At 32.2% G+C, this 27,997-nt stretch overlaps 1 protein-coding gene across 1 annotated transcript in view; it reads right to left on the bottom strand.

The window, feature by feature from the left end:
* Nucleotides 1-18,131: 18,131 nt before the first annotated feature.
* The window catches only part of LOC134723489 (uncharacterized), a 28,492-nt gene continuing 18,626 nt past the window's right edge, over nucleotides 18,132-27,997 (bottom strand). Inside the window, exons 2-4 of the mRNA XM_063587085.1 lie at nucleotides 21,237-21,497; nucleotides 19,737-19,925; nucleotides 18,132-18,694 (exon numbers count right to left, since the gene is read on the bottom strand). Coding sequence (XP_063443155.1) covers nucleotides 18,231-18,694; nucleotides 19,737-19,925; nucleotides 21,237-21,497 — 914 coding nt within the window. The 3' untranslated portion in view covers nucleotides 18,132-18,230. The remainder of the gene's footprint in view (nucleotides 18,695-19,736; nucleotides 19,926-21,236; nucleotides 21,498-27,997) is intronic.

Genomic DNA, 27,997 nt, shown 5'->3' with positions numbered 1-27,997 from the left:
TAATCTTATCGCAAAATCTTTTTATAGTTACATGTGTATGCTATGGTTTTATGGTTTTAGTGTAGCTTACAAAAATGATAATACACACCTCTGGACTCAAACTTCAGGTCTATTTTTACGCAGAACTTGCTTTATAAAAGCTGGAGATAAAAAAGGGCTATCTAAACTCACAAGTCGACGATGAAATGACATCGGCAAGCGAGAAAAAGTCATCACAACGACAGACATGTCATTTAGCACTATATACATGTAGGTGTAATACCACCATTGATTTTCCCCTATTAGTCTTTGTTAAATGTGCACTTTTCAAAAAATTGTGCAGAATTTATCTTTGTTTCAAATAAAGAAATACTTGGCATGAGAAAAGTTTTATTCTGTCCAGTTCTATAGAAAAAGTTTCACATAACATTTCATTGCATATAAGAAAATAACCATCATTGGAAGTTCACCAATCAAATTTCTCCCCTTATTCTATCTGTGTACAAGGTTTAGTCACCATGTAACCTCAAGATTACAAAATTTTCTATAGAAATCACAAATAAAAAATAATGGTGTTTTGAAATACCCAAGACATATGTTTATGACACAGAAATAGTTTTACTGCAATAAAATGTAGGATTAATAACCTACAACGGTCAAATTCAAGGGAATATTTTGTTAGACCTACTTTCGTATGCAACCGGATGTGACGTACCATGATTTGGTGGTATTACACCTATAGAAAACTAACGACTGACTATTAGGAAACACACAAATACGAATAATCTCAAGTATGCTCTGAAGTTTAATACGAATTGCTCTACTAGTTGATCCCGACATTCCATTCATTGTTAATTCAAACGAAGACAGCATTGCTATTATGACAATATTCATGTTTATGGGTTACACGGATACTCCATATAATAACGGTCCAATAACTCTTGATGGTGCCCATGACAGTATTATAGAAATGAGGTTTACCAATAGAAACCTGTGGTTAATAATGTTCTTGCAAGCATCAATTTCTAATAGTCAACCAAAGAGCAGTGATAGCGTAACGATTGTGATTTATCTTAATGATGTCATTTTAAGAGTATTCTTTTTGCGTCATTTAAATCTATGTTAGTATTTTTTCATGAAACAACATTCGGAGTATCATCCAAAAATGTCTAATAGATATAGGAAGATGTGGTATGAGTGCCAATATCCGAGTCACAAAATTTATAATAAAAGTAAACCATTATAGGTAAGTTTAAAATAAGGAATATTACTGTAAAGGGAAAACACACCAAATGTTAATACAATTGTAGAGAAAAGAGATTTATATTATATGTACGTTAAGATACTTTTATTTGATTTTTTTTGTTTTGATTTCTAGTTTCATAGAATAGAATAAATTCCGTCGCTGGGCTTTCAAAATGTTGTAAAAAACAAATTTTTCAAGAAAAAAATCTCACAAACAGGCTTTGAAAATTTGGTCGAAATGCATGTACTTGAACATTTTTGTAAATGGCAGTGAAAAAAAAACCCTTCGATTTCCTTGGATTATCCAAATCTTTATCTATTTACAAGCAAATAAGGATATGAACAATTATTTGCTTCCCAAATCCATTATACAACAATTTTCATGTTAAACTTTAAATACAACATTTTGGAAACAAACTTTACAAACAGCTGATATTAGCAATTTTGTAATATGTCTTATTTCAACCGTTTTGATTGGTGTAACTGTGAGCTATTTTGAAATACAAAAGATTTCCTCCCGCCAAGATGATTTGTGCCAAAAAGTAGATTTAGCCATAAAAAGCCCAGCAACGTAATGTTTTGTTAATTCCGTCGCAGTATGTGTATATTTAGTTCCCAAATGCATTGTCAATAGTTATGTTTATGAAATTAGATTACATTATAATACGATGATGTTTAACTTAGGCCGTGTTCACAACAAACGCTGTGTACAGTAAACATGTTTACATTTGGTTTAATGTTATGCACACTAGTTTCACATTAAATTTGTTCACATCTATACACCTTGTTTAGCTACCTGTACATAAGATTTGTTCACACTTGTAAACTATGGCCGTGTTCACATTGACCTAAATCCGGTGTTGTGTTAGTGTAACTCACACGTAAACTAAACACAATTGCGTTCCCATTGATAAAACTCAATGTTTACATGTAGTGTAAATCATGTTTTACCTACACACAGTCGATAGTCAATGTAGGCCGTGTGTAGGTTAAGTGTACACAACACTAGGCATTAAGGACATTAGTTTTATCGTGTATATATTTAAGGATGAAACTATTTTTGAGGGGGGGGGGGGGGGGGCTATTATAGTCGAGTATAAAATATAAAGGCTAGGGGGTGGGGTGGTGAGCTATGGATTTTGTTTTGGAAACAAAAAATGTTTCCAGTTTTTGACCCTGAAAAAAAATTTGTTTGTTTCACCCTAAGCTGCCACTATATATAATGCTAAAATTGATTTCGACTTGTCACCAAAATTTGTCCTGAAAAAAATCAATAGCTCACGCCCCCTCCCCCTCCACAAAAAATGAAGTAAATAGTTGCTGCCTAATTCATTTGAAAAGGTCTTCCCGAATCGACTTGACGTACACAGAAATATTCGCCACTGGTCTTTACTCAAAAAACGATTCACGCATAAATGCATGACTTAAAAAAGTGTGAGGTAAATGATATGTTTGTCTAGTATCTCATTTCCGTTAAATAACACGCAAAATAAATTAAAAAAAAACGTTACCCTATTCCTTTACCGAATACTCCTCGGAGAAGAAATACCATTTGAAACGAACAGAAAAAATAAAAATGTAGTGATCCCTAACATCTGAATCCTTTTTTTTTTCGGCTTTAAGTACGCTGTTGCAGCTAACGTTTTCTAATGCGTTATCCAGACATCTCAAGTATATTCAAACTACTGCATATAATATAAAATTGCTTTCATAAAGTAACAACCACTTAACTTAAAAAAGGGGGAGGGTTATTTTTTTTATCTGAGTCAGATTTGTTTTCGCGCGTACGTTTTTATTCCTTTTTTTTCCGATGCTGGTGATCATATACCTTTTCTTCAATATTTAACACTATAATAAAATTAACGGTCCCAATTTTCTTGCACCAGAAGCGCATATAATGTATGGGGAAACTCTTGATTCAGAATATTTTTTTTATCATCTGTATGACCATATTTTTCTTATCAATTTGGGGATCGGAATATTTCCATTCCCATCCCCCACCCCCCTTTTGAAGTCAAATGGTTGTTCTCTTACCGCTAGAAAATTTTTCCCAAAATTTTGAATTCAATTCTTCGTAATGAACATTTAAATGACATATAGTTTACAAGTGGGAACAAATCTTATGTACAGGTAGCTAAACAAGGTGTATAGATGTGAACAAATGTAATGTGAAACCAGTGTACATTACACTAAACTAATTGTAAACATGTTTACTCTACACGGCGTTTGGTGTGAACACGGCCTATATGTCATTTAAATGTTCATTACGTAGAACAGAATTCAAATTTTCCAACAACTTTTCTAGCAGTAAGGGAACGACCATTTGACTTTAAAAAAGGGGGGTTGATTTTACCACAATTTGATTTAAAAACATGGGGTCATACAGAAGATTAGAATGAACAAATTTTCTGAATCCAAAATTTGCCCATACATTATAGTGCCAAATTTTGAATTGGTACCACAGAAAAAATAAATAAATATAAACTTTCGCCCGATAAAAAAATCTGACTCAGATGTCTCGATTACGCATTGAAAACGAAGGCTGCATCAGCTTGCTTACAGACCAGACTAGAATTGTGATGTTAAGGATCACTACATTCTTATCTTTTCTGTTTGTTTCAAATGGTACTTTTTCTGCAAGGAGTATTTAGACAGCAACTATTTGATTTTCGGGGGGGAGGGGGGTATGGATTTTTTTCCTGGACAATCTATTTTTTTGTCGACAAGTCCAAAACATTTTTTGTTCTTTCAATTTTAGCATAAAATATAGTGGCAGCTCAGGGTGAATCAAACATTTTTTTTCTCAGGGTCAAAAACAAATTATATTTTTCTCCAAAAATTGGTAACCAACTTTTTTTTCCAAAACAAATCTATAGCCCCCCCCCCCCCCCCCCGAACATCAAATGGTTGCTGCCTTAGCAAAAGGAGGGGGTTATGGTTTTTCTAACTGTTTTTTAATGGACTTGAGATACTGCACAAATAAACAATAAGCCTCACCCTTTTTCAGTAATGCATTTATGAGTGAATCGTTATTTGAGTAAAGACCAGTGGCAAATATTTCTGTCAGTGTGTACGTCCAGTCGATTCGAGAAGACCTTTTCAAATGAATTATGTGTTCGGCAATGATGATGGATGAGTCTTGTTTGTCTTGATAAGGGGTTAATAAGGCTAGGTTAAAAGAAAATATAACAAATTAATATATCAAGTTTAGACAAATATTTCTTCAAAGAACTTTATCAATAAGTGTTATTAGTATCAATTTTATATAAAAATCGCTTCTTTTTTAAATATACTTTGGAAAATGAAAGTTCTGAATGCCTAGTTTAGTGTACACTTAACCTACACAAGGCCTACATTGACTATCGACTGCATGATTTACACAACATGATTTACACTACATGTAAACATTGAGTTTTATCAATGAGAACGTAATTATGTTTAGTTTATGTGTGAGTTACACTAACACAACACCGAGTTTATGTCAATGTGAACACGGCCTTAGTGGTTATCTTTTAATATTTGTTCTTACTTCATGTGCAATCATGTTTGTCATTTCTAACCTGAACTAAAACATTTCCAAAAAAGAATTATAATATCAATTTTGTCTTTACCTTTATATTTAAAAATTGTTTTCTTATATCTCTTTTTAGTGTTGATAATAGCAGTAATATTTGTGTTATTGTTTGTGATAACAAAGATCCTATCATGTGAAGTATCGTGCTTGAAACACTGGATTAACTATCATTGAAAAGACCCTCTAGATATTGAAGTTTGGAAATCAAAGCTTTGCTCATTTTTCAAGACATCATCTTGCACTACCCCAACGAGGATAATCTCAATGGACAAAAGCAATGTTTCGTTTGATTATATTAGAAGCAAAGAATCGAGTTTGAACACAAATGACAGTTTTACTGTTTTATTAGTAATAGATCTTATGTCGCTCCAAACAAAAGATCCTAATAATAAAGGTGACGATGGACAATTGGAATACAATGCATATACTTTTGATTTCTTGTCCCAAAATAATAATATTGAACTTTTACGTGCACTAAAAAGCACAGAAGAGAATGTAAAATTATGTAATTTCAAGAATATTAGTGATTACAATACAATTCGCAAAATTGTTCTGAAAAGAATACCTTCCATATTTTCTGTATATAATATTATTGACGATACTCTCATTAAGAAAAAATGGCATTTCATAAACTTACTGCTATTTGCTAAGCAAGAGTATGACTGCTCATTAATGCTACATGAAGTACTTATTTGCATGACTGCTTTCAATTTTGAACAAGGTACATATACTTTAAACAGTGAACACTACCATCAAAATCTTTCAATACATCAGTACTTATTGCATAATGACATATATGTTACCGAAGACGGTCAGACATACGGCAAAAACTGGATGTTGTTTAGATTACCTTTTTACATGCTATACTTATACGTAGTTGTGAAAATATGGTTATTTATAGGGAGAATGATCGAACCCAAGTCAAATTATCGCTTCAAATATAGGCACACACGGCGTTTCCATAACTTTGTGTGTAACCCATTTCTGATTTCGGTTTACACACCAGTTACCGATATGGTAATCACATATATTTCAGAAAGAGCCTGGTTTAGAAAAATATTCATAATTGGTAGTAGTTTTATCTCAACATTTATTATGCTAAGTGTTCTGTCTCAGATGTTTCCGTTATTTGATTTCAAACGGGAGCAATGTATCTCTATATTTTATGTTGTATTACTTTTTATTTAATTTCTGATTGAGTGCTTCGTTAAAACTATCGACACAAATGTTAAGTTGCTTCCAGAGCCTACTGAAGCATTTGAATTGTCTATTTTGATGACCTCAATGCCTTTGTGTCTAATACTCATGTTTGTTAACATGACCAAGTTACTGAATAAGTATAGCATTGTTAACTACAACACAACAAGACTTTTTAAGATTGTTACCTTACATTCAACTAAAATGGCTCATCATAAAGCGACACTCGTATGTTTCTTAATGCTTGTTTTGGTCTGTAGCTTTGATTTTAAGTATGCAAATATATCATGCTTTATATTCATAGCAATTGTATGTGCTTTATTAGACATTTATTGGTACAATTGTGTGTATTGGATGCTTCGAACCATTTTGTGGATGTACTTCATTTTCATATTATATCAAACACGCATTTACTTACAAAATTTTGTTAATGTTTACAATAAATATGTTATATGGATGCTCTCAATTCAAATATGGGTACCGTTAATATTTCTTTACATATCATATCTAAGAGACGTTTATGTTGAATATAACGGAGTTTTCAAGCAATATTTGAAGTTTGTTATCACCTTAATGGAAAGCAATGAAAGTATTGATGCTGAAAATAGTGTCATCTTATCTGAAGGGACCACTAGCAGTCATATTCCGTTGATGAATGGTAGATATCAAAAGTTTCCAAGAGCATTGATATTTTATCATCGCGGAGTTCCACATATAACTCCAAAATTTGTTTACGAGATAAGAAATTCAATAAGTCAAGTATTAGGAGTATCATTATCTCTCAAAATAGTAATACTAAAAGAGTTGCTGTCACTTTTCCTTCGCATGTTTCCGGCAATTATTACTATTATAGTTATAAATACATCTAATCTTCCTTTGGATAAATTTGAACCAGTGCAATCATTTCTTGTTGGTTCGATCCTTTTTCATTCATATTCAAAGCTTTTTCTCCAGCGCGTCGCCCCGAATGTCGACATACTCACTAATACATATTTAAAACTCAAACTTCAAGATTTAATAAGAGATCACCATGATGTATTTTATGTAACTCATAGTAGCAAGCAAAGGGTGAAATTTCCTGTGATACCAAAAGGGATGAAGTTTGTTATCGCTGTTACTGGGTGTTTAATGGCTTACATATTGTTTGTTTCCAATATGGGAACAGATCCATTGCAAATTGAATTAAAGTTTTTAGAAGTCAAGTATTATCTTGTGCATATTGAGTCAGGAGTATTCCCGTCTTTCGAAAATACAATATTTGTTTTCTTTCTCCTCCATTTAATTTTGCTGCATTTCATAAGGCAATAATCGAAATGGCAAAAGGCATACGACACGAACCTTTTCAAAACGAATTGCTTTACCAGACTACTCATAATGAACTTTCATTCTGTGTAAAGTAATCTTCAAATAGATTAAGTTTGAATTCTTTGGATAAATATTAACGATAATGGACTCAAGGTTAATTGGCTTACGCGGCGTCATTAAAATGTACTCATTCGATGCTATAGCATAAGGACGTCACAAGACACGGGTGTTCGTCCCACAAAAAGTAACCTAGCTTTTCTAAAACATACTTCAGAACTGAATTAATACCAAACGTATTGCTTATATATCGCGATATATAAAACGAGAAATTATTCTATTCGCTTTTAAACTTGGCAAGCATTATATAGTACGATGATAATGTCATGCAAACAAAATAGATCACAGCTCGAAAAATTGTAATTTTTTTTAGCATCATGCTGTTCAACACAAAATTTATTGTCGTATACATTTTTCTTACCTTTGTTTGTTATCACTGTTTGTTTTGTCTTGTGCAAAATAACATTGGTATCAAGTGACGCTTGAGGTATGTCCCGAATCTTTTAATATTGCAAAATGCAAAGTTATATATGATTTAAAGACAAAAAGAGCGATATCTATTCTCTTAATGATGTAAAATTTAACGTTTTATCGAATTTACAGACACAGATGCTATATAGAAAATTGAAAAAAGTATAATTATTATTCTTTCATAAAAAATGAACATTTACTCTCTGTTCCTCACTATTCAATTCAAAATCAATCTCTGTTATGGTTGTTGTACATTATTGTATCAATTAGTTTGTTATCATAATAAAAGATGTTTTTTTTTCTTGTCAATGGTATTACTCTTTGTTTTTGTTTTAGTCACACATTATGTAAGTTTGTTTGTATGACAATAAAGTTTGAATTTATTACACAAAATGTTAAATGAGCATTCGTAGTGCAAGAACACTTTCATTTACCCAGATTTATGATTCAAAATGTGGCAAGATCTGAAATGTAAATAGCAAGAACTCAGGTAGATGAATTTTGATAGACAAGTGCGCTACAGAATATAAAAAAAATATAGTATTTTCTATACCAAACTATATATACCAACATACTCAATGTTGACTGACCAGTATACCAAATACAAATTGAACTATACTTCAAACTGTATAAATCTAAATAATAACTCAACAAATATATATTGCATTTGCCGTACGGACGAACTAGCCGGCAATTAATATGATATAATCTGACATTATGTGACGATACATATTTATTACAATACATCAATCAAAATTGATAAATTAGACTAACAGATTTGTCTATTTCATAATCAATATAAAAGATTCTATTCATTGAATCTTCATCTCCGTCATTAGTGATAAATGCCACCCAGGAAAAACCATACTTGAAAAATAACAATTCATGGAAACCTGTGACTCGAGGTAATGCCGACACCACTTCCAGAGAAAGCGTCAAGTCCTGCGCTTAAAAAACCCAAATACAAAAATAAACAGCCACTGCTTATAACATAATTGTATATACATATATACACTTGTAATCTGTGGTTTACTATCGAACGTCCACGGCTAGAATGAAGACCTTAACACGGACAATTCATTTGGCGCCAAACCATAAAAAACCTTGACCATTGGTCATTCTGAACACGTGACTACACTTAGTCTTGATGAACCGTGCAAGACATTATTTTTCTACTATACTACGAAACGCAGAAAAATATACGTATTTTCTATGCCAAACTATATATACCAACATACTCAATGTTGACTGACCAGTATACCAAATACAAATTGAACTATACTTCAAACTGTATAAATCTAAATAATAACTCAACAAATATATATTGCATTTGCCGTACGGACGAACTATAGAAATCCACAGAGAACGGGCGCAGAAAAGTTAGTACAAACACTAGAAAAATACATTTTCTCCTAAAAAATCAAATACCTAAATGCTTGGTCACTTCTAATCTATGTTCTAATGAATCAGCGATATATCCGTCTTTTGCCGAGTCGCTTTTCCAACGACCATGACGTTTCCAACACCTGTCGCCTACATTAGAATTCGCTGCTTTTGTAGCACCACTAGCTCTCAGCGAATGCAAACCAATATTCAATTTTTGACAAACTTCTTTCAAACGATTGACAATACATTCTCTAGACCTAGTATAACTAAGTGGTTTGTTTTTATATATCAAACTATAATATCTGCCTGATCTGAAAATAGGTCTAAATAGGAATTCATCTGACGAACTAATCTTAGCTAAATTTAAATACTTTTTTAGTAAATTAAAAGGACATGCTGCGGATTGACCTTTGGCAATAACTATCGAGTCACCTAATCTGTATTGATCGGTTTTACTCTTTTCTATAGTAATATCAATATGTGATTCACAAAATTTTATATCTTTGTATTTTATATTACTGATTTCACTGAATCGTAAAAAACCAGAGTAACCAAGCACTATCATAACTAAATCCCTTATTACACCTATGTCTTCACTATAAATATACTTTTCACAAAGCTTAACTATATCAGCTGAGTCAATAATATCTTTCTTAACTTTAGGACTATGCTCTTGTCTTTTTGAGGATTCTAACAAATTTTTGGCGAAATAATTATTTGTCGGATCATCTAAATTGTTTATATTATGCACCCACTTAATAGCGTAAAAAGCAGTTTGTAAAACACTGTGCGAAGAACCACTGTCTAAAAGCTTGGTTAAATACAATGACACATGAATAGGTTCTGCTGGAATTGCCACTCCTCCTTCAGAAATGATGAATTTCTCGAATCTCCGAAAAGCACCATGATATAATTTAGTTGTATTGTCACTTCTAGAATGTAATAAAAAAATGTACCATTCGATCGGCTAAAGTTAAAAAGTTTTCTGACGTCACACCAGCTGCACATATTTCGTCTTCTATTGTTTGTCCTAGTTGAATCCCTGTCAAAATAAATTAGATAATAAATATCTATTTCGCTGCATAAAATAATTGTTCCAATTTGTAACAGCTGTTATGTTCTATACACATGTGTTCTAACGAATTTAAAACGAATTTTTAATGCCATCAGGTCAAATACAGATTTGTACATACCAAAAATACCGCTTTTTCCCCTTCCTCGTAAAATATAATTTGAGGAGAAACTTTCTGACTCTACAATAAAAGTTTTCAGTTTTCCCCCCTCAGTCACTAACATTGGCCAAAAGGCTGCTGAGGTCCATTTGGGAATTACTAATGTACATGTAACGTGTTCTTGTATTATCTTTAAAATACATTTTGCAATCAAACTAGGAGGTGGAACAATCCAATTGTTCTCTCCTGCCCATGCGTAATTAAACGCATCAATACCTTCGGTACCTGTGCACCAATGTTTTGAATTAAAACGTATGCATTTTCTATTGTAATCTGACGCGAATCTGTCTATTGAATATCTACCCCACTTTTTATCAAAATGGTTGAAGATATATTCTTTGATCTCCCAGTCATCACAATCTGAAGTTTTACTGAATAAATCAGCTTTTACGTTATCAGTTCTGGGTATCCATTGTGGGCTTAACGAAATTGCTTCCCTAGTACATATGTTCGCAATATTTATTGCAATTGTTTGTAAATCTAACTTGACACTACCTTTACATAATATGTGTACAACGTTCTGATTGTCAGTTTTCGATAGAACTTTTTGACCCTTCAAATAGTTTAATTTCGACATAAGCATTCTATAAACTGCCTCAAGTTCACGCCAAGTTGAACTTTTTACTTGTTTATCAGATTTCCATGAACCTATAACTTCGCTTTCTTCATACTTTACTATATACCCACCGAAGCCTGTGCCAGAGGCATCGGTGTACACCACACTGGTGTAGACTTTCTCGTCTAACAGTTCCTTGCCATTGAGGAACTCTACGTTTTCCTTCCAGAAAACGACTTCATCAAATGCCATTGCTTTAATTAAAACTGGCGAATCCCAACTAGATTTTTGCATTATGCATTCATAAAGACTCCTAGTTCTCAATCTAACAACACTACCCATAGCTGCTTGCATAGAAATGATCTGACCTACTAATGAAGCCACTAGCCTCGCTTTAAATAAACAGTTTCCTGAAGAAATGTTTTAAAAAATTTCTCAGTTTATCTAAACGTTCAGGTGACGCATAAATCTTGCCAACACACATGTCCCATATTAAACCTAACCATTTCATTTTCTGAGAAGGTTGCCAATTGCATTTTTGTTCTGCTATAAGAAACCCAAACATTTGCAATTATGTGTGTACTTGATTACTTATTTCTTATGCTTTCTCATAATTTTCCGCTCCACCTATACCATCATCTAAATACATGATGATTTTTATACCTTTTTGTCTAAAATACTGTACTACCGGTCTAGTAACTTTAGTGACAATGTAACCAGCTGTTGCAATACCAAATGGCAATACATTAAAAACATAATAGGAAATCTTTCCTGAAATTTCCCACGCAAATCCAAGATATGGTTTATGTTCAGAAAATATCTCAATATGATGGTATGCAGATTTTAAATCATATGAAATGAAAACAGATAATCCTGCTTGTTAAACAAAGTTGCTGCATCACTTGCATCTTCATACTTAAATCTAAATTTATGCAAGTGCGGATTTACATGCCTGGCGTCAAAAACTAATCTCAACTTATCCTTGTTTTTAGCTACTGTTAAAGGATTTACTACTTTTGGTATGAGATCTACTTTTGACACACAACCTAAATTAATTATTTTTTCTATCTCACTCTGTACAAATTCAGGATTATCTAATGCCGATCTGTTGTTTTTAAAAAACAAATGCTTGGTACAGTGTAAAAAGGTAGTTTATACCCGTTCTTGATCACTTCTAATACTTGATCATTAGCCCCTGATTTTGTCCAATGATCTAAAGCCTTTTTAAGCATGCCCATTGGCGATCTAGTATCTACTTGTTTACTTATCAACATGTTGTTTTCGTTTAGAAAACTAGACTTATTTAAACAATCATACTTTATATTTTCAGAATCGGAAATACCGAATTCTTCAAAATCTTGACAATCTGATAAATATTCAAAGTCAATACTTATCTTATCAAAGTTCTGCTTCATTGCAGCATGATCTTTACGCCAATGACCTGATTTTCCACACTCGTAGCATTTCCCTGGTCTGTGTACAGGTAATGATGTCTGAACAGGTATGGGTGCACTCGATCTGTTTGATGTGGGGTGCGCAATGGGGGTAAATCTGCTCTTCTTTGTCTTTCTCTCTGCCTTCATTTTCTGTGCAGCTCTAACATCAGCTCTGCGTATTCTTTTCTCGTCTTCGGAATTGTCTGCTAGACTATTCGTCTGGTATTCCTCTACCGTCTTCCACCCGCTTTCTGATTGATCAGCCATCTTCACAAGTTTTGCCTATGTGTTAGCAAATCAATACCTTCACCAATTCTTTGGGTTGCTGAATCTATTTGATCGTTCAGCATTAGACTGTCTTGAAGGTTAGATTGGGCTTCTTTCATCTTCTTGATGATTTTAGTGTTGATCTTGTGCTTTATTACCCTTCCGTTTAAACTCGTAATTATCTGTTGTCAATTCTTCTATCTTTGCAATTTGGCTATCGGACAGCTGCCTCTGGGATTCTTTCATGGAACTTTCAAAAGAACCTAGCTTGTTACTCATCAGGTTGTCGATTCTGGACAGCATGGAATTCTGAGAACTCTGGACAGCGTTATGAACCTCGTTTGCTATTAACTGTTTAATCGCCGGCTCGTCCATTGAATTGTTTACTATCGAACGTCCACGGCTAGAATGAAGACCTTAACACGGACAATTCATTTGGCGCCAAACCATAAAAAACCTTGACCATTGGTCATTCTGAACACGTGACTACACTTAGTCTTGATGAACCGTGCAATACTTTATTTTTCTACTATACTACGAAACGCAGAAAAATATACTTAACACACACTTGTGGTGTTTAATTTTAATGTCCCCGAGCTATTTGTTCTTTCATGACGCATAAGTCATGTAAGTGTCAAATTAAGCATAACGTACTGATGTTCACAAAATGTAAAACGTGTGTTTAGAAAACATTGAATACATTTCAACGCAACACCATTTTTTGTTATAAAAAAATTGAGAATGGTAATGGGGAATGTGTCGAAGCGACAAAAACCAGACCAAAGAGCAGACAACCACCGAAGTCCATTAATGGGTCACCAATACAGCAAAAAATCCCACACCCGGTAACGTGTTTCATCTGGCCCCTAGTAAAAAATATGCACTTATTAAATGATGATGGACGTCATATTAACCTCCGAAACATATTACTAAACTAACATTAAAAATCACTAACAAATGCATGAGGCTCCTGACTTGGGACAGGCGCATTAATTCGTCGGGTCTAAACACTTTTTGTGAGATCTCAACATTTCCTCTTTACCTCTATCCAATGTAGAAATAGCAAATACAAAGTAATTCCCACAGTAAACTCAAATCCGAGCACGTATTCGAACAGATAACAAAACAAACAAAACCAAATGACAATGATACATGAATTAACAAAGGACTACTAACAGGTAATGACATGCCAGCTCCGCGCCTTCATTAAACTGATTGAAAGAATATATGTCTTCATCATATGAATATCAAGCGCAATCCCTCCCATTAGGCGTTAAATAAAGGCAACAGTAGTCAACCGTTTTTCGAAATTCATAAATCGAGTTACAAACTGAAACTGAGGGAAACACATCAAATATCAGAGGAGAACTACAACACAACAGAAACTCAACATTACCATGTAACACATTCAGAAACAAACTACAATATAACAATGGTCATTGTTTTGACTTAGTACAGGACATTTTAATAAAAAAAAACAATTATGGTCGGTTGAACCTATTTTCGTGGCTTGCCAAACCTCCCGCCTTTATCATGTTTATGGCAATGCTAATTGTTTCATTAAAATGACAACAATGCATGATAGGACTACAATACAAATAAATTGGAGAACATATAGGACAGAAAAACACACGAATAATACCTTACAAAAGGTGCCAGGTTTAAAATTCAATACGCCAATATTAAGCATTATAATATCATGAAATATATGAGAGGAATATAACCCGTGAATCATGCTGCTGGTTTTACGATAAATATGATTATTTCCGATGCAAATAATTATCAAATAGTTATCAAATGTACAAGGATTATAATTAAGTGCGCCAGACGCGCGTTTCGTCTACATAAGACTCATTAGTGACGCTCATATAAAAAAAGTTATAAAGCCAGACAAGTACAAAGTTGAAGAGCATTAAGGATCCAAATTTCCAGAAAGTTGTGCCAAATACGGCTAAGGTTATTTATGACTGGGATAGGAACATCCTTAGATTTTTAAAAAAATTAAAAGTTTTGTAAACAGGAAATTTTTAAAAATGACCACATTATTGATATTCAGGTCAACACCGAAGTGCTGACCACTGAGCTCGGGGACAAAAAAAATCACCAGCAGTGACATTGACCTAGTGATGTAAACAGTTATCAAAAGTACCTTAATATCAATCAATTTCAAATTCAAAATATGACATTTTTCATGACTGGACAACAATACCGATCATTTAGTAAATGTTTTGATAAGTTTGTGATATCGAACATTGGTGTAATAATTTTTCAGTAATGCATATATTTCTTTCGTTTAAATTAAATACGTTCTTACAAACACGAGCGACTCGAAAAGGTTCTGATATATAAAAACCCTATGATGGTTGAAAGGGAATGTCACCATCTAAAAATGGATAGTTAACAATTGGTAATAAAATACAATCATTTTATCATCAATTTTGGTATTAATCTATCCGTTAAATATATACATATAACGATTTAGTGAAGGGCACTGTTCACTGTTAGTATAAGTTTATCTAAAGTTAGTTCAAAAGAATAAATCTCTTTAGTGTACATATTGAAGTCTTCTTTATTGAGAGCCGATATATCATATAAATATCTAAAACATAATTAGATCAGATGTTGTTTCGATTGGTCTCTGCTAATTTTAGTCATAAATTGTAACTAAAATAATATAGAAATATAGATCTGCAATACGCCTGGTCTACTGCTGTATTCATATTTTCATGTTTTTTGTATGATCAGATGTACGTGGAACGAAATGACATTGCTTCAACTAATCGTAAATATGTATAAAAGTCGTTTTTATACCACTGATAAAATAGAGGGTAGTCTTTTAAAGACGAAACGCGTGTCTAGTGTACAAAAATACTGGTATCGTACATGTTTATTTGTTCAGTTAAATCAATTATGACTTATGTGCATCATGTAAAGCTTCTACAGTGCTTTTATCGTGTTTCATACAATTTTACAGGTATTTTTTCTCGAACTTTCATCAGAAACGAAAGATTTGACATAGTCATTTGTTTGCAACACGAGGAGATGTGGTCGGATTTCCAATAAGACAAATATCAACCAAAGTTCAAATGAAGTGAATTCAAGCAATTACAGACAACCAAACAATCTTCAACAAGGAGACAAAAGCACACCGTTCAGTCGACTATAAAAGGCATTGATGTAAAAAAATATAAAACAATTTGGTTGATAAAAATTACTCCCTTATTTATAACAATACAATTTGCAAAAATCTAATATAAAAGACATGACCCAACGACAAAACCTACAGCCTCTTAACTTGAGACAAACACATACACATATGACTGAATTACAGATATTTCTGCGCACCCAACTTTATTCTAACTTGGAACAGTTCTGTTAAAGCACAATATAAGAATAAACTATACATATCATTTGAAAAAGGCATATCCGGTTCTAGTGGAGATTCGTTTCATTGTCAATCAAACAACATTTTCTGTCTTTTTTTTATTTTAACATATAATATCGATACAAAGAAGAAAAAAAACATCTAATAAAAACTAGAACGGACATGGGAGAGTATTTATATATACCTAACAAAAATAAATGGACAAAAAAACATAAAGTGGAGATTTGAGTGTACTCGGAGTTTCCAACAGATATTTTAAAGCCAATAACGACTAATACAAATAATTATCTATCTTAGATTCAATTCTCTAATCAGTAATCAACAAATATCAATGAATTTAGTGTCAAGAAGCGACTTACACACAGTCTTTATCCTTTGCCTATTCGATTAACGTACAATTTTTTTTTAAATCATACAAACATCGGAATATGTGCCCAATTCTCAAAAACTCCTGTCTTGTACATTAACACACTGACAATGGAAGCTTACCATGTTTATGTTATATCATCAAATTGCAATAACATGTTTGTACCAATCATGTTTTGGAAAGAGACAAGTTCGGCTGTTATTGTCATGGGCCATTTATTCAAAATGTTTGATATAATGTTGATAATATATTTTGTTGTCAATGAACCTTTGGAATCTACAACTCCATGTTTGTGTCATTTTGGTCTTTTGTGGATAGTTGTCTCATTAACAATCATACCACATTTTTTTTTATATCATTGGAAGTGCTCGCTCTCATATAAAAAAAAAAAAAAGAAATGTAGATATTTCATTGGCATGTGTCACTTGTTTGGATAACTGTTACTATAGTTTTACATCTATTGTACATACAAACATGTTTTTGAAGGTACAAAAATAATTTGTCTCCAGATTTAAACTTAACAAACTTCTTTTTCGACGGAAATAGTACACTGCGCAACTTTATTACCCGTTACTTTATGTCATTAAAGAAACCAGCCAATGGAATGCCGTAGAATGGGAGACGTTTTAGGGTCAGTTTTGTAATTGGAACCAAATTTTGATATGCCAAATCGTATATCATGAACTTTTCAATTGTTTTTCAATTGTTTTTTTTATCATGAAAAGCAAAATTTAAAAAGACCAATCTGCAAGGTCAACAATTAAATCTTTTCGTAATTTTATGAAGAACATAAACTGCATTATATATTCAGTTCTTGTACTGACCACGCATAGTTTGGATACTGCATGTTTTCATCCAAACACATATATTATTTTTCATTTTAAAAACATCAGTAGACACTTTAAAAAGTATTCAGACTTTAAGAAATTAAAGCAATGAAGGGTTTCATGTGGTTTACCTATTTGTACAGTTACAACGATATTTTTCACTTCCCTTCTTCAATAAATCTGTCACGATAGGAAGAGTGAAAGAGATTATTCTTGTTATATGTATGTGTGTTTTTTTTATCATTAAAATAATTGGCTGATTGTAACATTTGAAATTGCTATTTAGTCATCAAAAGCACCAAGAAGATAGGTGTGGTAATTAAATAAAGAAATATCTTCAGGCGGCAAAATTTGTGGAAGCCAACATACAAATAATATTGTTTTCGAAATATTATTTTTTATGTCTTTCTGATTGTACAAAAGTAATCTGCAATGCCTTATGAGGTAATACTGTTAGTTGTATTTTGTTATCGCTACGCCGTTTGCAACGACAAAGTAAACAAACGACAGAACTGTGTAAATAAATATAAGAAGTTGTTATACGTGCCGATGATACCACTCTCCATCAAAGTCACAATTGTTAAAGAAATGTAAAGTAAACCATAATAATTCAAAGTTCAGTCTACTTTTAAAATGTATTTCAATGTGTTATTATCAAATAAGAAGATAAAATTTCGTTTAACCTATTTTTTACAAGTCGGCTTCTGTCATGGTTTTGTTCTGGTAAGTCTGAAAAATAAACTTTGAAAGCGACATATGCAAGTATTTTACAGTAAATCAGAATATTCGTGATCCACTGAATGTGTATTCTCAATCAGGTCCAAAAAGAAAATAATTAATACGATAAGAAGATATGTCTGATTTATTCATTAATGAAAAACATGTAACAAATCATCGTCAAGTGGAAAATCAAATCAATCGTCTCTAAAAACTATGATTTTTTACTTTAGTTTTTCTTCTTACCGAATGCCATTTTTCGCAATTTCACGAAAAGTTTCTTTACCTGTTTTATACCCCGTATATACCTATCTAAATCCATTAGAACTATGATGGTTACAACACCAATTAATGCAATAACACCCATAGAACCGATCGCTTGTGCAGAAGGTCTGTTATCTTCAGCGCATGTAAATTTACTTTTCGCTAAAGACGTTTGATCTGGATCAATTTTAATATCGTCTATAATTTTTAAAAGCTGTTCCAACAACTCGTCTTTTGTAACGTTCATTAAAACTGATGTTCCAATACTTGAACATGGGCACATACAATCACCACTACCAGCGGTTCCAGTGTTACCAGAATTTACTGTGGCAGTAGTTTCAGGACAAGTATTAGTTTTCGCTGATGCATTATAGCATAAACTGCCACACATCCAATCTTCAAGAGGGTCACCACAAGATGGAAGAATAGCTAGAAATAAAATAAAAATAAAACAAACACATAATACCTACATTTAGCATACATTAAAGGGGCAGCATATATGGGTCAAATTCGTTTGTCCAGTTATATCGCATCAGACATTTCTTAATGCAAATATTTATATCACATGAATGTAGTTTTTTTTTGCAAATTAACTGTTACATTGTATATGTACTTAAACACGAACTACGAACGAAGATTATTTCTCTCAATAAATATCGTAAGAAGTCGCCAAATATATTGTCACCTTATATTTATAATCCGAAATGGCCAGTCTGAGATAACACCATCTATCTCGCCGTGTCTTGTAAGGGGAGCAACACAGGGTAGCTTTAAAGATGATAGACAACCCAGGACCAGATTAAAAATGTAGCATTCTCTTGTGGCGATCACGTATCAAAGATGATTTTAAACATTAAAGTTATTCAAATGGTTTTTATTATTATTCAAAATGGCCATAAAGCGCGGAGGTTTGGCTAGCCACAAAGCAGGTTTAACCATAATTTTTTTTAAATGTCATGTACCAAGTCCGGAATATAGCGCTTCGTTTCTGTGTATGTTGCTTTGCTTTTTTTTTGCACTTAAGTTTCGTTGCTTTCCTCTTATAGTTGATGTGTTTCCATCGTTATGGTTTGAAATCCGGATTTTTTTTCCCTAAAAAAAATTATGACTTTTGAACAGCGGTTTACTACAGTATATTGTTTTTGCATCTCCAAATTTGACCAATATAAGTCCACTCAAAGTCTCAGTCAGACAATAGTTGGCATGTACTATTTTCAGTATTGGTCAGTAATATATTTTATACGATGTATCTTTCTTTTGTCTAATATTTGAAAAAAACGAAAATAAAAACATTCTAATTGTAAAAAACAAGACTTGGGACCCCAAAAGGGCTAAACAATATAGAATTTTGACAAATGCGCAAAATATAAGTAACTAGGGTAACATTTAATATGCCTATGTCCGGAATTTATTCTGACCATTAATATGAACAAGAGCAATATTGTACTTGGACACCTTAAATATAACATACCAAACACTTTTACTTCACAGAATTGAAAATTATCGTTGGGCACCTGTCGTATCATTTTCAAATGACGTCCAATTGCACCAGATGCGCAAGTGAGTGTGATTGGTTTGTGTATAGTTGAAAATTCAGGTGGTCCGGAATAATCGGCACAATAATTATCATCAACTGTTATCGAAACATTGCTGAATTTTTCTAAATAAAGAAAAATAATGGGTTAAGTAAGATTAATTTAGGACATATCTGCAGTTTTATTATTCTATCCTGCAATCGACCTTACTACTATACTTATACAGGTGTACAGATAACACGAATCGATAGACGTATAATCGACGTATATAGTCTCCTTATATCCTGTTTCGGATGCAAAATGTACAAATTTAATTGCAGGATAAAGACAATAACTGTTTAGTGTCTTTAAATATGAGCTGTATTCGTACTCGGCTTGAAACGGGAGTTTAGGCTCGCTGACACTCACATAGCACCTGCTTCTTAACTTCGTCCAAATACAACTAATATTTAAAGACAATAATGAAATTGACGGTACCAATTTTCTTGCACCAGATGTGCATTTCGACATGTCTCTTCGGTGATGCTCGTGGCCAAAATATTTGAATTCCAAAGCTTATATAAAAGAAGAAGAGCTATACTTCAAAAGGTCCAAACAGTATAGCCAAATCCGTGAAACAATAAACGTTTATTATCTATAGATATAACATAGCTATATTTTACAGTCCTTTGACGAACATGACTGAATAAGACCTCTTGCAAACAAATAGACACCTACATTAATAGTACAAAACAGTAAAAGTGCTTATCTTAAAAAGATCATGTTTAGTGTATTTTGGACTTATCTATGAATTAATTCAATAAGTTTAATGAAATATTATGTTTGATTCTCCCAATTGAGGCATTTGGATAAGAGAATTTAGTTTTGGTGCGTATCATATATATACATTAGGAATATCTTTCGATGATAAAATAGATAGATGCCAATCTGTAATTTTGATTTTCGTATGCTTTCTCATCGATAATGATCTTCTGATTTTCTGGAAAAAAGACGAATACTCAAAGAAAGCAACAATAAAACTCGAATAAGAACCACAAGATTCTGTAAAGGCGTTAGCAAGCGGCTGAAGAGTATTGTATCGACACATGTCAGGATATATTGTCCTTTACTATAAATACGGAGTAGTATGGGGATCGGAACGTGAACTGCCGGGCAGTTTGGTTTAGGAATATTCTGTATTCGCGGATTCAAATGTGGAACGAAAGTTTGGACGGCCTTACTTACCTCCTTATTAATATTCATTTATATACAAATGAACAACTATACAAAGTAAAATCGTAACATTAGAATGTCATATTGGTTAATTCAAATGCCAAGGAAAGGCTTTATGGGGAAAACCGGGATCCCCATATCCTTTTTGATTTAAACTGTATTGATGTTACCTACTATAATGTATATATCCAGGACTATTATTAAACTGTATTGCTGTTACCTACTATAATGTTTATATCCAGGATTATCTGACCGTACAGATATGTTGATGTGATCCACTGTATATGTATTTCCTAAATCTACTCGCCACCAGGGATCTGTTTCCAGGGCGGTATGCACACATGTTCCATCATCATAAACCTGACTAGGTTTTCCATCTACAGCGTTACATGAGTTACCGTTCGGAAAGCCATTAGTATTGTAGGATGAAGAATGTGACGTTTGTCGTCTATCAGCTACGTTACAATATTCACAAAATACATAATCTGCAAACAAAGAGACAAACAACTGAAATAAATAATTTAGGAAACGATACGTTGCACTTTTTTAATACAACTGTTTCTCAAAACACGCCTCTTTTGGGGAGATCTTGAATATTCATAGAAAATTAAGTTTGTTCACATACTGGTTCCAAGTTATGCTACATTTTTTGTATCTGTGTTTCATCTCACAGAGACATAAATTGGGGATGTTACCAGTAAATAAACATGTGCTTATGTTTCGATTGAAATCTGTGGTAACCTTAAATTCGAGGTAGGGGTAGTTTAGACAATTAGTGTTAGTTTAAACTCTGAGAAGTTCAGGGCATATAAACGTTAAAAATATGCCGCATAACCCTATATTTTGACCTTTGAAAAAAAATTGTAATATAGTCCCTAGTGTTGACAGTGGGTTACTTGCCATTAATTGTTATAACCCTTCCACATTTATTACTCCATGTTTAGTGTCTCAAATTGCAAGCAGGGGGTGAAATTACACTGAAAAAAAAATGGGTCCAGAATTTAAAGGGAAAGTAGTGATTTGGTCCAGCTGAAAAAGGTTTAAAATTAACACTTCGGAAGTAGTCAAAAGATTTCAAGACGCCCTAAACATAAAAATGTCCATATTTTGAGTTAGAGGCGATGAAGTTTTCTATAATATTGATATAATTTGTCCCAAAAGAAGTACAACACACTGTAAAAGTTTCTATGAGAAGGCGCAGGTGGGATTTTTTTAAATTTTCATTTATGCTCTAAAAGAAATGCACTATGAAATAATTGTAGTCTCGGACCATATAAACTTTCAATTTTAGGATTAGATTTTTTTCAAAACTTCATAGTAAAAGTGGTACGTTTTTAGCCGTAAAAGGAGTTCATATGGGAAATTGCATTGTCAATATTAACAGAAATGCAACCTATATAAGGTGAAAAAGGGGCACATTCAGAATTAACCAAATTTGCTTTATTTTACAGATTTTAAAGAAATTAACTCAAATATGAAGTTTTATAATATTCAATGACAATTGGTAGTATCATGTGCCTCAAATATGACGACAGAGCACAAATTCACAGTTTACAACTTGATTTCCTGGATACAAAATTATTTCATAATATTTGCATATTTGTAAGTTAAATTGTTTAGAAGTGCTTATATTTACTTTTCGCAGTCATTGAAACTTATAGATCTTTCCTGAATATAATATATGGTGAATTTCAATAAATCAATGAGGCATAGCGGTGTTAAATGTAGATCAAATCGTGAACTTTAAAAAAAAACAAAAAACACTAAAGAATGTCGATCCAAATCATAACTTTGAATGTAAACGGCTTACGAGATAAAAAGAAACGTAATTTAGTTTTCAATTGGTTAGCCAACAAAAAATATGATTTAATTTGTCTACAAGAAACACATTGCACAGTAAATGATGTAACGAAATGGCAAAATGAATGGAAGTTAAATGGGGGCAGTAAAAGTGTTTGGAATTGCGGAACTAGTGATTCTCGTGGTGTCTCTATTTTGCAAACAAAACATTGTCCGGGCGAAGTCGTGTTTGATAATATTAACCCGCAAAACAGTCGAATAATAAAATGTAGTATCAAAACGGAAAGTGCGATTTATCATATTTCAAATATATATGCCAACAATAGTGGCGTCGAAAGGAAACGGCTTTTTGAATCGTTTCATAATTTTTTTGGTAATTTAACAGACGATAGTGTAGACCATTATAATATTTTGGTAGGGGATTTTAACTGTGCTCTTGACAAAACAATTGATAGAAATCCCTCTCATAATCGTGATGATATAGGTACAAAGGAATTACTTTTTTTATTGTCACAATATGATCTAACAGATATTTGGAGAGACAGATACCCAAAAGATAAACGGTATACGTTTCAGAGAGGCAATTCAAAGTCTAGAATAGACTATATCTTTTGTGATAAAAGTCTGTCAAATAAAGTTTACAATGCTGGTATCGCGCATTGTCCTTTTAGCGATCATGATCTTGTGTCATTCAAATTAAAACTTGATGAAATACAAAGAGGTCCGGGTATATGGATAATGAATATAAATACTATAAAAAGTGAAGAATTTAATAATGCATTTAAAATTTGGTGGCAAACCTGGAAAACTGAAAAAAGTAGGTTCGAAAAAATTCAAGATTGGTGGGATGTAACAAAATCACAAATAAAAAAGTTAACAATGGAAGTAAGTAAAATATTAAACAAAAATTCTCAAAAAAGTTATATTATTAACCTTGAAAAGAAATTAGAAAAGCTTAAATTTAATAATTACTGTACTACTTCTGGGGAAGTTGAAAATAAGATATCAGAAATAGAATCACTAATTAAAAATTACTATGAGAACAAATCAGAGGCGTCTAAAATAAGGGCGCGTGTAAAATGGGCGGAAGAAGGGGAAAAATCGTCGAGCTACTTCTTCAACCTCGAAAAACAAAACGGAAAAAACAAATTATGGAGTCGAATTAAAACAGACAATGGACATTTTAAATATAATATAGACGAAATACTAAATGAACAAGTTAAATTCTACTCAAATTTATTTAGCTCCGAGGGATGGAATTTGGAAAGTGCTAAAGATTTAACCAGTCACATCGAAAATAAACTAAACGATGACGACAAAAAAATACTTGACCGTGATATTACCGCGGAGGAAATAATGAAAGTTCTAAAAATTATAAAATCAAATAAATCCCCAGGGGAGGACGGGATCATATCTGAATTTTATGTAATATTTTGGAATATCATACAAGAAGAATTTTGTACGTTATTGCAAGAAATATTTAATGACAAAACATTGTCGGATTCGCAATATAAAGGAGTTTTAACATTATTATTTAAGGGCGGGGAACGGGAAAATATACGAAACTGGCGCCCTTTTACACTACTGAATTGCGATTATAAAATTATAGCTAAAATACTAGCTGAAAGATTAAAAATAGTCCTTCCTAAGCTTATACATCCCGACCAAAAAGGGTTTGTAAAAGGCAGACACATAACGGAAGCGAATAGAATGATACAGGATATCATAAAATATATTGATGATGAAGATGAAGAGGGTATAATTGTCTTTTTAGACCAACAAAAGGCCTTTGATAGGATGGAATGGGGATGGCTAGACTTCGTTATGAAGGAATTTAATTTTGGGGACAATTTTCGTGGTTGGGTTCAAATGCTATTAAAAAGTGCAAAGACTTGTATTAAAACAAATGGCTACGTCTCAAAATACTTTTCAATTTCTAGATCAGCCAGGCAGGGGTGTCCTATAGCCCCCTTTTTATATATATTACAGGCAGAGCCCTTGGCCTGTGCAATAAGGGCAGAAAAAGACATTCAAGGCATTATATTGCCTGGGGAAGAAAATGGGGAGCTAATAGAAACCAAATTAAATATGTTTGCAGACGACACCCAATTATTTAATAAAAATGAAGGTTCTGTAAAAAAATCCTTTGAAATATTAGACAAATATGAAAAGGCATCGGGTTCTAAAATTAATTACGAAAAGACTAAGGGAATAAATATTGGCGCAAATAAACGCAGACGACCTACTTTTAAAAAGATAAGCTGGACAACAGATAACATAAAAACATTAGGTATTCACCATGGTTATAACATTGACAATGACAAAATTTGGAAATCAATATTAGAAAAAGTACAAAATTGTGTACACGTCTGGAAAAGTCGAAAATTGACTTACTCTGGAAAAGTCCTTATTGTTAAAAATTTAATTATATCAGTGTGTGGTTATGAGTTAGAAATAAGAGGTATACCCGAAAAATACAAAAAAGAATTGAATAAGATAATATGGAATTTTATTTGGGATGGGAAAGTGAATCAAGTAGACCGGAAGGTTTGTTGTTTAGATGTTAAAAAGGGGGGCATGGGAATGGTAAATTTAGATAGTTGGATAGAAAGTAAATATATCAAATCTTTATATTCGATATTACATAAGCCATTATCTAGTTGGAATGCAATAGGTAAATTTTGGTTAAAAAAATGTGATAAGAAATTTGAGGATGAACCATTTCTGTGTAAATGTTCTGACCTTTCAGGTCTTGAAATAAAAAACATACCACATTATTACAGAAGCGCTTTACAATCGTGGTCAAAACTGACAAAGATCACACAGAGTATATTTAACGTAATGGAAGTAAAGAAACAGCGATTATTTGGAAACTCAAATATTTTATTTCAGGGCAAATCTTTATTTTATTCTTCCTTTTCAAGAAGTCAGATCAAAACTCTTGGTGATATATGGGACGATAATACCAAAGATTTTAAATCGTGCAATGAAATATATAGACAATTAAAAGATAAACGTAATTGTATTTCGGAATATTCACGAATTAAAAGTTCCATACCACAAACATTCATGCAGATTTTAAAAAATAACGATGATGAAACTGCTTTAAAAAGCAACAAAATAAAAATTTCTGAAAACCTTGAATTTTTAAATCCAGACAATAAAATCATTAATATCAAGGACTTGACATTAAAATATGTTCAATTAGACATTAACATAATTGAGACCCCTAAGTGTCAAACAAAATGGGAAAATTTGTATAGCGAGTATATAAATTGGGAAAAAATTTAGCTAAATCTAAGTAAAATGAATATTAATAGAAAAGTTAAAGAATTTCAATGGAAATGTATACACAGGATTATATATACAGAAAACAGACTGAAAATAATGCGCATGTCAAATGGAAAATGTCACTTATGTGATGAAATTAATAATACTGAAACTCTTGAGCATTTATTTTATCAATGTAACAATGTTAAACCATTGATAGAAACGGTTGTTAGAAATTTACAACTTTGTAACTTTATAAACGACGAGGTTCTCGTTGAAAAGGATATTTTATTAGGAATTTGTACAGAGAATTCGAGTAATTTCATTGTTAATTCAATAATACTTTATTTCAAATGGGCTATTTGGAAAATACGTAATAAATGCAAATTCGATAAAATTAAACTGAATGTGCAGTCTGTACAGGTTATGCTTAAAATGCACATGAAAAACGAATTAAAATTTCTTCTGCTACGCTCGGATATAAAGTATATATGCAAAACGAAAATTAAACTCTTTATCGAAAAAATTTAGGAAGATGTACTTAGTTCAACTGCTCTAAACGAAAGGTGTGTTCGATTCCATATATACTTATCTTATTGTATATTATGTATAAAGTAGTGAACACTATGTTATTATAACAGAAAAAAAACACACTATCTTTTATTGTAATTATTATTTGAATCTATGTCTGTGCAAATTAGTTACATAAGTAAACTACCACATATACTATCCTTCGTAATACATTTGTACTCACCACATGTGCTTTATCCTTTTTTATAATCCATATATATATATTAAAGAATACTTTCAAATTCTGTTCAATCACATCAAAATTCTTCAAGTCAAACAATAACTTACTTTCGCAATCAAATTTTAATGTATTTCCAGTTTAAATCAACACATGTTTTGTTCAGTGAACCGGATATACGATAGTGATGTTATACAGTGATCCTATCAGGTGGGAAAATCAATTGTAATTAAATATAATTATGTATGTAAAACTATTGTATAAACTCATTTGATATTTTCCCTGGTCAAGTGAGGATGTTAAAAAACAGGGGCCCCTAAGTATGCAACCTGGGCTACTTAGGTATTTATATAACAGGAAATGATTGAATAAAATATTTGTTATCGTTAAAAAAAAAAAAAAAAAAAAAAAAAAAAAAAAATATATGGGGTATTTGTGTCCTTTCGATTACACAAAAGTAAGCCGCAACACCTAAATCTTCTTTTGTTTGTCACCACTGCATAATAAAAACAAGATAGAAAAACAAAAATATCTCAAGAAAACTAACAATAGTGTGTTCTATCCTGAATGTGTACGAAATATTTCAAATTGCTAGAAACAGCAGAATGATTTAGGAAATTTGAGGCCACAGGGGTAAAAAAGCATAGAAAATTGCCTATCCCCTGGGTCATAAAACAAATAATGTAACTTGTAAATGCTATGATTTTATGTTTTTAAAGTTCTTGATATAGAAAACAATAATTATGCTTGGAAGTTATGCAAAACTCAGATGTTAGCAGTCATCTCTAAAACATTTAAGGGAATTTATATCTTAGACTGGTATCTGCATACATACAACTATTGCAAATATGGCTTCGTTTGAACACTTCTAGTATATAATTAGCTAAATTGTGTCAGATATATGGTTACAGATTATACTGTTGGGACAAGAATTCTAAACTGACCATTTGAGGCAGAAAATGTGTTCTTTAATTGACAAATAGGCATACAGTAAGATGTTGACTGGAGACAGAGGCTGGATTGGATACTTTATATTATCTTGAATATTGTAATGATCGACTGCTAAACATTACATTTATAGTATTTTGATATGCTATCAATATGTTATCAAAACATTTTTAAACAGGTTGTAGGCATTTTTTTTATCAGAAAATATGCAAATAGGGT

Source organism: Mytilus trossulus, chromosome 6 (genome assembly GCF_036588685.1).
Source record: "Mytilus trossulus isolate FHL-02 chromosome 6, PNRI_Mtr1.1.1.hap1, whole genome shotgun sequence".
Taxonomy (NCBI): Eukaryota; Metazoa; Mollusca; class Bivalvia; order Mytilida; family Mytilidae; genus Mytilus; species Mytilus trossulus.
The sequence above is the reverse complement of the archived record's forward strand: the minus strand, read 5'-3'. Positions and strand labels throughout refer to the sequence as shown.